The following is a 12140-nucleotide window of genomic DNA, read 5'->3' on the forward strand; positions in this document are numbered from 1 at the left end:
TTCATTTAGCAATTGTATTCCATTCAATTCAATTCAAAAAATAATCCAAACCTCGTCCGCTTGATTTGTTTCAGAAGAATAATCCAAATCTCTCTCATTCAACTAATTTGAAATTAAATCATTCATTGTTTTGATAGAATATTGAAATCTGAAAACGAATAAGATAAATTCACAAATCGAAGAAGAAAACGAAAAAAAAGAACGAGCAGCAGAGAAGAACAAAGAGCAGAAGAGAAGAAAAAAGAAGAAGAACGATGAGCAGCAGAGATTGCAGATCCAAATTATTAACATTGAAGAAGAGATTTACGTAATTCTGTTACGTTAATAGAAGGGAGAGGGGGGCGCGTGTATTTCACATAACTTGGAAGAGGGGGAAGGTGTGTTAACAAAAAAGTGTTCGAATGACTTGGTTAGATTTTTTATATGCACGTGGAGCACTATTATTCTAAAATTTAAAAAATATGATTAAATAAAAATTAAAAGACAATATAATAAAGTAATTAAATTTAAAAATTGATTAAAAAATTAAATTTAAAGGACAAATAGCATTATTGATATAAAATATCCTTTCGGATCAAATCGGGTGTATGAAAATATATTTGACCCAATCCAAAGTTACACTTATAAAAATGCCAAATCCAAACACCATGTTAAGGGCAATTTACTATAATAAATAATATAGAAATCAATTTTATCAAAATGTATAAAATAAAAAATGGATACAAAAATGTATTTTTTTCATAATCTATATAAATCGCGATAAGAGTATCGCGGTTTAGGTGCAACGAGAAATGAGCATGTTGCGGTTTACGTATGGACGAAAAATGTGCATAAACCACGAGAGGGATGTAGCAGTTTATGCGTTAGTATACAATTTATATAAACAAAGACGGAATAGAACTTTGTTTTATGTTTATATAAACTGTATACTAACGCATAAACTGGCTACACTCCTCTCGCAGTTTATGTTCATTTCTTACACGTAAACCGCAACACCCTTATACCGAATTATATATATTCGTAAGGAAAAGTCTAAGGGGTCAGCAACTTTTGTATTTTGTGGTCAGTATTTAACTATCAAAAGAAAAGTGAGTGATGTAATCTCACACCATTGAATACACTATTGATGGCCAATTGATTGTTACAAAACACAAAAATTGCTGACCCTAGCACTCCTCTATTCGTAAATCGCAGAATTCTTGTCACGGTTTATATAGATTATAAAAAAAATGCATTTTTGGATTCATTTTTCATTTTGTGCATTTTTTTAAAATTGGTTTCTATTTTATTTATTACAGTAAATTGACCCCATATTAACTAGTGTTACTGTTACAATGCGGGGTAACCTTCTCGGAACCACCGACAAGCGGCCGAAACCCCTGTCTCCAACGAAGGCGCCACCCATCCTTCCGAGCGAGGTGATCGAGGAGATCCTGGTGAGGGTTCCGGCGAGTACCCTTGTGAAATTGAAGATTGTGTGCAAATCATGGAATGCACTCATCTCCAACCCCGAATTCGCCAGAGACCACCTTCACTGGTCAAGAGCAGATCCAAGCACCCGCCCACGACTGATATATAGCTTTTCAGATGATCGCAAAATCCGATTTTCGAACCCATCCTCCCCTCTTAACGAAGATGGGTTCTTCGAGATGGATGTTGTTCTGGATATCTTGGGTTCCTGCAATGGCTTGATCTGCCTCCGCTGGATTACCGGTTATCTGCGGCAATCCATCACCATCAGATTGTGGAATCCCTGTACCAGATCAGCATCCGATTGGTTGAAAATTGAGTCGCAACCGGGTGACATGTATGGTTTTGGCTATGATCGTGTGCATCATAATTACAAGTTTCTATATGGCCACAAAATTCACACTTTCGGTTCGAATTCTCGGACAACCATCGTGCAAGATCCCCCATCTTACGACCCCAAGCAGGCGATAGGGACGTTTGTGTATGGCACTCTAAATTGGGCAGCTCAGGCTCGTAGCAACTCTCTCGAATGGGTTATCCTTTCCTTTGACTTAGCCAACGAGAATTTTTGCCCATTGTCTCTGCCTGATATGGATAATAGTGAGGAGCGTTATGTTCCTGCCGTGGGTGCGTTGAGGGACAGGCTTTGTGTTTGTTTGAAGGAAAAGTATGGTCGTTGGATTTTCTGGGTGATGGAGGATTATGGAGTTCAAGAGTCTTGGACTAAGTTCATCACCATCTTTAGTAAGTCGCATCAATTAGATCGATCGTTTTATTCATTTAAAGCCATGTACATGACGGAAAATGATGACGTTCTGGCTGTTTTCTTTAGTCCCTATCATAATTTATCTTTCAATTTAGTTAGTATTAAAGCAAATGATGGCCGACCATGGCAACGAAATCTTTACGAGGCAGGTCATCAGGACTGCTATGTTTACCATGAAAGCTTGGTTTCGCCCTCCCATTTAGGTCTTCCAAGTTTTCACTACTGATTAAATCAAGTCACTCCATGTTTATTGCTTAATGACTTTCTGTTATTGTAAGTGTTACTCTCATTCATCAATGCAGTTTATTTTGTTGTTTACCTCAACTTGGTGACTCTACTTTTTGTCCATATGATTATCCCCGATGGCTATCTCTATCAGTACTGCATAATCTAATGCATAATGTTGGAAAACACTAAGCAACGCATGAAAGATGTATAATATTGGATTCCTAAATCATGGATTCATGACAATTAATCAAAAGCAAAGGTCCTAGGTATGCAGGCACTTACTCTTTTTGCCACCACTTCCATAAAATTTCCAGTCATAAAGTACAAACTAAATATAGGATGTAGCTTCAACATGAGAACTCTGTTTTGTGTTTCAAAAATTGGTGAGCACAAGGAAAACTTTCAAGTAAATATATTCAGCAAGAGAAGCTCTCATTAACATTTAAAATAATGGTTATATATACAACATAGGTGACAATCTACTAGAACATCAAAGATAATATCAACCACTGACTAAGGTCTTAAACATTCTTCAACAGATGCACTTATTAGATTTTAAACCTTTAATCACTTTGATCCACTCTTCATTTCTGTTTTCTATTTGCTGTTAAATTTGTCTATTTTGGAGCCCTTAAAGGGCATTTTTGTCCTCAGAACATCTATGTAGCATCAAGCTGCCTGGAAATATCCTAATTGCAGGTGGACGTTGTGCTTTATGTTATTGCTTCCAATTCTTATTCTAAAACAACAAATTCAAATTAATTAAACATTTTCTTTAATTTGAAATAAGTTTTATAAAAAGGGAAACACGTCATAGCCCAAATTTATTATAATTAATTAATTATATTCAAAAAGAGATCAAGAAGTTATTTGCAATGATTTCAAATTTCATTACTTAGCACCACTCTATAATGAGAACTCCGACAGAAAAGCAAATGGTATCATAAATTAATCTACAACAACAAACATTGTGTCTTATTATGTTGTATTATGTCTAAGCGATATTATTAATACGATATTATTAATACGTAGATTGTTTTTTAAGTTTTTTTTATTATTTGTCGTCTGTTCACTTTTCATTTCATTTACCCTCTTAATGGAGTATTTTGCTAATTTTCTTTTTATATATCTAAATAACCGATGAGATTTTACCATCTTACTTATAATAAGTGCTACACCAATTTTCTCTCTTATATCTTCGTTTTTTATTTTGTCTATACGTGTGTGGCCATTCATTTGTTTCAGTATTTTTTTTTCTGTCATACTTAATTTATATTTATACTCACCTTTTACTATCTAATACTCTGATTCACATAATATAGCCGGTCTAAGAGCATAATTCTATTAAAAAAAATTTATAAGAGGATAAAGTTTCAATCTATAATTAAATTAAATAATAGAAGACACTAAAACATGAATAAGAGGATAAAAAATAAGGTAGAAAGTATGCACAAATTGATAATAAATCAAAAAAATTTTCATCCTTTATAATATTCAATTTAGGAACACCTCATATGCTATTAGTCTATTACAAACCCTACAAAATCTTGAACCAAAGTAAATATGCAAAAGTATCTGGGCTAACCGACCTATAGTGTGCAATATTATTCACATTTAGCTTCACCTAGAAAAAAGAAAATGATCTCCTAAGCAAGTAAGAAAGTATATTCAACAATTTACATTTACAGGTTAGTAATAATAAGTATGTTTGGATATACAAAATCGTGTTTGACAGAGAAGACATTAATAGAGATAATGTATTCAAAGACACTGAATTAATGTATTTTGTGTCTATTTTAATAGGAAAGACACAAAAATATTAACAAAAAATACAACTTATTTTTTATTTTTTCTCTTTCATTATTCTTGTTAATTTTTCATAATTCTTATTTTTTATTATTATATTTTTTTCTCAAATTTTTTAATGAAAAAATAAGAATAAATTATATTTTCATAATTTATTCTAGTTTATCACTAAATAGAATATAAGAATACAAAATTTTGTGTTTCAGTCATTTATGTCTTGTTCTTAGTGTTTTGTCTTGTCCTGTTCTCAAAAACAAACACAATCTAGCAGATCAAAATGACATTAACTTTTCTAACAACTAACTATCTTTTTTTAGACTTTTGCAAGAAGAGGTAAATACCAAATCGGTACTCGAAAGATTTTGGCGCTGACAAAATGGTACTTGACTTTTGTTATTAGCAAAATAGTACTCGAAAGATTTTAAAATTTAACAAAATCACTCCTAACATGAAAAGATGATGTCACAGTGAACGGAAAATACTAATGTGACCTTCGGAAGAGAGCTCCGACGGTGGCAGAGAGCTCCGGCGACGTTAAAAAGCACCACCAACCCTCCTCCTTCCTACCACCAACCCATTCTTCTTCTTCTTTTTCGGCGCCGGGGAGGAAGGACGCACACAAAGAAAGGGCCGAAGAGCTGGTCGAGCCGGCACCTTCTTAACCGTGATATTGGAGAGTGTGGGGTGCGAGGTAGCAGAGGCGGGAGGCTTTGGGGTCTTCGTAGATTCCAACAATACCGCATACTTCACGTGATTTTTCATCGTCATTGGAAAAGGAGAAGAGAGACAAGTGTTGGTGTTATGACTTGGGAATTGGAGAGTTGTGGTTGGCGGAGCCAACGGCACGTGTTGTGGTGGCGGCGATGGGTTTAAAGAGGGTTTTGTTGTGGAAGAGAGGGAAAGAAGAGGTTTGGAGATATAGTTGGTGGTGGTGGAAGTGGCGCGCGGCAATTGATGCGAGAGGAGAACAGAGATTCAAAAGTGAAGCAGCGGCCATAAGAAAACGTGTCGCCCTCCTCCATTACGCCACAGTGGGTCGTACTCTCTTGCGTCGTCGTCGTATGTGTCCTGCCTCGCTCCCGGCGCCGGAGAAGGAGAAGAAGAATGGGTTGGAGTTGGAAGAGGGATTGGTGGTGGTTTTAACGTCGTTGGAGCTCTCTTTCGAGCATTTTCCGTTCACTGTGACATCATCTTTTTATGTTAGGAATGATTTTGTCAAATTTTAAAATTTTTTGGAACTATTTTGTCAATAACAAAAGTCAGGTACTATTTTGTCAGAGTCAAAATCTTTCGGGTATCGATTTAGTATTTACCTCTTTGCAAAAATAATATGAAATCACCCATTAAAATAAGCTATTAAGATCATGTACCAATGTATTTGTATATAAATATATATGGTTTAATTTATTTTTAATATGTATTTATATTTTAATATATATTTTATACTAATGACTAAGTTTAGTAGCTGATTTTAGTGTACACATAATATAATTCATTTTTTTATTAGTGTTTGTTCATACCCTGGCCCAACGCTAAGGCCCAGGATCCAAGTAAAAATGCTCAAACCAAAAGGATTGAGCCTCACAATACACAAACCAGATGCCACGAAGTCGGCTATCTTCACGACTTGCTCTAAAGAAGTCGGTACGAGGATCAGCTGGCAGATAAACCCTCCCTCAAGAGGATAACTGCCCCTAGAATCTCTCTAACCACTTCCAAGAGCCATATCTCAACCACCCTAAGATAAATGGGCGGTTATTCCCCTTAAAAGGTGGAACTACTCCAATGGTGGTTATTGGTTCACCACTATAAATACACTGACACCTCTCAGGTATCTCTAAGTCCCAATACTCTCTAGACCTGCTCACATCCTTGCTGACTTAGGCATCGGAGTGTCTTTGCAGGTACCACCCCCATTCATTCATACACACAAGTCGGACGGAGGCCCCCAAGGCGCAGACCCGCTCGAAGGCTTCCTTCCTCAGACGATTGGGCCAACCCAGCGAGTCCAGCCCAACAATCTCCGGTTACCCATCGTAACATTGGCGCCGTTGCCGGGTCTCGAGAGATCAACCAGTGATGGCGAACAGATCCCCCGAAGAGGGTCATGTGGAATCAGATTACGAACAAGAGAATCTGGATACCGGAAACAATGACGCAGACCTGACCCTCCACCAGGGAACCAACGATCAGCATAGAGAAGGTACCTCCGGAGTCAAAAATCCGAAGGTGAACTCCTCAGAAGGGCGCGAATCGGAGAAGGACGGACAGTCCCATACAACTGAACTTATGGGACTAGTCCATGTCCACCAAAGCCGCCTGGAACAATTGGAACAGGAGTGGGAGCGACAAAGGGAGACGGAAAAGAACCTAAAAGAGGAGATGGAACGACGAAAGGAGTTAGAAAGAAAACTCTTAAAGTTGGAATCCTCCCTCAAAGGTCGGAACTCCCGCGACGAGCGAGAAGAGTCGCCCCTAGGAGGGGAGGATCCCTTCAGCGAGGATACAATGAGGGCAAAAGTTCCGAGGAACTTCAAAAGCCCCGATATGGACCTCTATGACGGAACCACAGATCCGAAGCATCACCTAAGCAATTTCAAAAGTCGGATGTATCTGGCTGATGCCTCCGACGCTACACGATGCAAAGCTTTTCCGACTACCCTGTCGAAAGCAGCGATGAAGTGGTTCGACAGCCTCCCCCCGAGGTCAGTCACCAGTTTTGAAGACCTCTCAAGGAAGTTCTTGATGAGGTTCTCTATCCAGAAAGACAAAGTAAAACATGCACCAAGCCTCCTTGGAATAAAGCAGGAGGTCGGAGAATCCTTACGAGCCTACATGGAAAGGTTCAACAAAGCATGTTTAGAAATCCAAGACCTGCCCACCGAGGCAGTCATAATGGAGTTAGTCAATGGGCTTAGAGAAGGCCCCTTCTCATAGTCCATATCAAAAAGACACCCCACCTCCTTAAGTGATGTACAGGAAAGAGCTGAAAAGTACATTAACATGGAGGAGAATGCTAGGCTGAGAGATTCGAGTTGGCGACCTGGGCATCTCCCCTCAACAAAAGAGAGGGAGAGGGAGCCCAAGAAGAAGGAAGAACTCGGTCTCGATAGACCAAGGAAATATCACTCTTATACTCCTCTAAAGATTTCCATAGTGGATGTATACAGAGAGATTTGCAATACTGAAAGACTGCCACCTCCCAGGCCCATTAAAAATAAAAAAGGAGGGAGTCGCAGCGACTACTGTGAGTACCATAAAATATATGGTCACTCGACAAATGACTGTTACGACCTTAAAAATGTGATAGAAAAGCTGGCTAGAGAAGGCCGGCTCGACAGATATCTCATAGAAAGGTCGGACGGTCATGGGAAGAGAAAGCGAGACGATATGGATAGAAGAGACCCACCACCGCAGACTCCGGAGAGACATATCCATATGATCTCAGGAGGATTCGCGGGAGGGGGACTCACCAAGTCCTCTCGCAAAAGACATCTCAAGCGAGTCTACCAGGTCGGAGGAGAGTCATCCGACCTCCCCACCATTTCATTCACAAGAGAAGATGGGCAAGGAATAATCCCTGGGCATGATGACCCAGTGGTAATTACTATGATCCTAGCCAATGCCCATCTCCACAGAACCCTAGTAGATCAAGGGAGCTCAGCGGACATCCTTTTCAAGCCCGCCTTTGACAAACTAGGGTTGGATGAGAAAGAATTAAGAGCCTACTCCGACACCTTGTACGGACTAGGCGACATACCGATAAGACCACTAGGATTTCTACCCCTACACACTACCTTTGGAAAAGGGGAAAAATCCAAAACTCTGAGTATAGACTTCATAGTCATCGACGTAAGGTCAGCATATAATGCTTTGATCGGCAGAGCTACCCTTAATCGACTCGAAGCGGTGGTGTCAACTCCGCACCTTTGCATGAAATTCCCGACCCCAGCAGGAATAGCAACGGTGAGGGGAGATCAGAAGTTGGCAAGAAAGTGCTATAATGAAAGCCTGAACCTGAGGGAAAAAGGCAAAGAAGTCCACACCATAGAGCTCGGCGGTGCAAGGGTCCGAGAAGAGCTGCGACCACAGCCGGGAGGAAAAACTGAGGAAATACAGGTCGGCAAAGAGGAAGGAAAAAACACCAACATAGGAGCCAACCTAGGGGAAACCCTAAAGCAAGGGCTGATTAAGCTCCTAAGAGACAATTCCGACCTCTTTGCCTGGAAAGCCTCCGACATGCCCGGGATAGACCCTGAGCTTATGTCCCACAAGCTCTCGGTGTACCCAGGGTCCCGACCTGTACAACAGAGAAGACGCAAGCTTGGCCCAGAACGAGCCCTAGCAATGGAAGAGCAAGTGCAGGCACTCCTAGAAGCCGGCTTCATCAGAGAAGTCGAATATCCAACATGGCTAGCAAATGTAGTTCTAGTCAAGAAGCAAAACGGCAAATGGAGAATGTGTGTCGACTACACCGACTTAAATAAGGCATGTCCCAAGGACCCTTATCCGCTCCCAAGTATTGATACCCTTGTAGACTCTAGCTCAGGGTATCAATACTTGTCGTTCATGGATGCCTACTCGGGATATAACCAAATCCCGATGCATGAGCCAGACCAGGAGAAAACATCATCCAGCACGCCCAGAGCAAATTTTTGCTATGTGGTCATGCCATTTGGGTTGAAAAATGCAGGAGCCACATACCAAAGGCTGATGAACAAAGTGTTTGCCCCCCACCTTGGGAGCTTAATGGAAGTTTATGTAGATGACATGTTGGTGAAAACCAAGAAAGAGGCCGACCTCTTAACAGACCTCTCGCAAGTATTTGACACCATAAGGTCACACGGGATGAGGCTAAATCCCGCAAAGTGTACCTTCGCGGTGGAGGCTGGAAAATTTCTAGGGTTTATGCTGACACAAAGGGGGATCGAAGCAAATCCCGATAAGTGTAGAGCTATCCTGGAAATGAAAAGCCCGACTTGCTTAAGAGAGGTCCAGCAGCTAAACGGCCGACTTGCAGCCCTCTCCAGATTCTTGGCAGGATCAGCACTAAAATCCCTTCCACTGTTCTCCTTATTGAGAAATGGATGTCAGTTCGAGTGGACTCCTGAATGCGAAGAGGCATTCCAAGAGTTCAAAAGATTCTTGAGTCAACCTCTGATTCTGACCCGGCCTGTAGTTGGAGAAGACCTCGTCCTATACTTATCTGTAGCAGACAAGGCTGTCGCGTCAGCCCCGATAAGAGAAGACGAGGTCGGTCAGCATCCAGTGTATTTCATCAGTAAAGTTCTACAAGGCCCCGAGCTAAGGTACCACAAACTAGAGAAGTTTGCCTACTCCTTAGTGGTAGCCTCACGAAGGCTACGGCCTTACTTTCAAGCTCATACAATAAGAGTCTGCACGAACCAACCCATAAAGCAAATCCTCCAAAAGACGGATGTTGCAGGGAGAATGGTTCAATGGGCAATAGAGCTCTCCGAGTTCGACTTGAGGTATGAAACTCGGACGGCAATCAAAGCTCAATTCCTCACCGACTTCATAGCTGAGTACGCGGGAGACCAAGAGGAAAAGCCACCTACATGGGAACTCTATGTAGATGGATCCTCAAACAAGACAGGAAGCGGCGCAGGCATAATATTGGTCGATGAAAGGGGAACCCAAATAGAGGTTTCCCTCAAATTTGAATTCCCAGCTTCAAATAATCAAGCAGAATATGAAGCCCTGATTGCTGGATTAAAGCTGGCAGAAGAAGTCGGTGCAACAAAAGTGATGATATATAGCGATTCCCAGGTAGTGACTTCCCAGATAAACGGAGAGTATCAGGCAAAAGACCCAAATATGAAGAGATACTTGGAAAAAACTTTGGAGTACCTCGGGCGCTTTGCAAAAAGCGAAGTCAAACACATAACTCAAGATCTCAATAACAGAGCAGACGCCCTCTCCAAGTTAGCAAGTACTAAGTCAGGAGGGAATAATAGAAGCCTGATCCAAGAAACTCTCCAAGAACCTTCCGTGGAAAAAACAGAAGAAAGGTAAGTGGTCCTTGAGGTAACCAGATTAAACCTCGGATGGATGAACCCCTTGGTCGAATATATGAAATTCGACATCCTCCCCAAGGAGGAAAAAGAGGCTAAGAAAATCCGGAGGGAAGCACAACACTACACTTTGGTGAAAAATATTCTCTATAGAAGAGGGATATCAACACCATTGTTAAAGTGCGTACCGAACTCGAGAACCACCGAGGTATTGGAGGAGGTTCACAATGGGATTTGCGGAAATCATCTCGGAGCCAGGTCGCTTGCCAGAAAAGTAATCCGAGCTAGATTCTATTGGCCGACCTTGTAGAGAGATGCCAGGGAATTTGTGAAAAAATGTCAACCATGCCAAATGCATGCAAATTTCCACGTGGCTCCCCCTGAGGAACTAATCAGTATAACTTCCCCATGGCCCTTTGCAAAATGGGGGATGGACCTGTTAGGCCCTTTCTCCCAGGCCCCGTAACAAGTCAAATACTTGATTGTGGGAATAGACTACTTCACAAAATGGATAGAAGCAGAATCACTGGCTACCATCACAGCCCAAAGAAGTCGGAGGTTCCTCTACAAGAATATCATCACAAGATATGGGATACCATATTCCATTACTACAGATAATGAAACCCAGTTCACCGACTCTACCTTCAGAAGCCTGGTGGCTAGTATGAAGATTAAACATCAGTTCACCTCGGTGGAACATCCGCAAGCAAATGGACAAGCCGAGGCAGCCAACAAAGTCATACTGGCAGGATTGAAGAAAAGGCTACAAGATGCAAAAGGAGCCTGGGCTAGGAGCTCCCACAAGTGTTATGGGCTTACAGGACAACGCCCCAATCTGCCACTGGAGAAACGCCCTTCCGATTAGTCTATGGCGTAGAAGCCACGATACCAATAGAAATCAGCGAACAAAGTCCAAGGGTGATTCTCCACGATGAGATCGGAAACGTACAGGGGCACAAAGAAGAGCTCGATTTGCTCCCCGAAGTCCGAGAAGAAGCCCGGATAAGAGAAGCAGCGCTGAAGCAAAGGATGACTACAAGATACAACAAAAAAGTCATTCGAAGAACCTTCACCCCAAATGACTTGGTCTTGATCAAAAATGACATTGGAGTCAATAAATCAGGGGAAGGAAAGCTCGCTGCCAATTGGAAGGGACCTTACAAAGTTAGCGAGGTCTTAGGAAAAGGTTATTATAAGGTGACCGACCTAAGTGGCACCGAGTTACCAAAGTCGTGGCATGCTTGTAACATGAAAAGGTACTATAGTTAAAAGCGAACTCTACTCCCTGATGTACTCTTTTCTCAACTTCATGATTTTTTCCCAAAATCAAAGGATTTTTTCTGGAGAAGGGTTTTTAACGAGGCATCATAGTGGAGGCTAAGGGAAAATAGGCCGTCAAAAGCCCTTAGTAGCAGTAAGGTACTTCCCCAATAAATAAAGATATTTTTTTTACAATATCTCTTATGAATTCCTTCTCGATTACTCTTTCCTACGAAACGCGCCGACTTAAGCTCGACAAAACGTGAAAATCCCATGAACCGACCTAGATGGTCGTCAGGATAAAAAGACGAGGTACAAGTCGGTGTAAAGAGGTTATAAAAGTTGATCGTGAGAAACTCGGAGACATTCCGACTTATAAGTCGAAATGAAAAACCGAGTAGAAAAGAAAACGCATCGCAAAAATAACCTAAGTCATAAAAGCTCAACAAAACAAAGTTGAGTATAAGGAATAACCAAAAAGAGATCAAAAAACCTAGGGAAAAAGCTTAAAAGCTGTCCTAAAGTCCTTAAAGCAAAAAGGCTCGGAAAGACAGGCAAGTGGTGCACGAAATTGT

General features: G+C 41.1%; 1 protein-coding gene across 1 annotated transcript; it reads left to right on the forward strand.

Moving 5' to 3' along the window:
- The first annotated feature begins 1268 nt into the window (after nucleotides 1-1268).
- On the forward strand, nucleotides 1269-2560 carry LOC107616699 (F-box/kelch-repeat protein At3g23880). The gene has a single exon (XM_016318644.3). The coding sequence runs from the start codon at nucleotides 1335-1337 to the stop codon at nucleotides 2460-2462; it is 1128 nt and encodes a 375-aa protein (XP_016174130.1). The 5' UTR covers nucleotides 1269-1334; the 3' UTR covers nucleotides 2463-2560.
- Nucleotides 2561-12140: the final 9580 nt, after the last annotated feature.

This window comes from Arachis ipaensis, chromosome B9, assembly GCF_059453495.1.
Source record: "Arachis ipaensis isolate K30076 ecotype BB chromosome B9, ASM5945349v1, whole genome shotgun sequence".
Lineage (NCBI taxonomy): Eukaryota > Viridiplantae > Streptophyta > Magnoliopsida > Fabales > Fabaceae > Arachis > Arachis ipaensis.

Excerpts from the sequence above, each read along its gene's own strand:
- LOC107616699 (XM_016318644.3), top strand. The coding sequence starts at position 1,335 with ATGCGGGGTAACCTTCTCGGAACCACCGACAAGCGGCCGAAACCCCTG.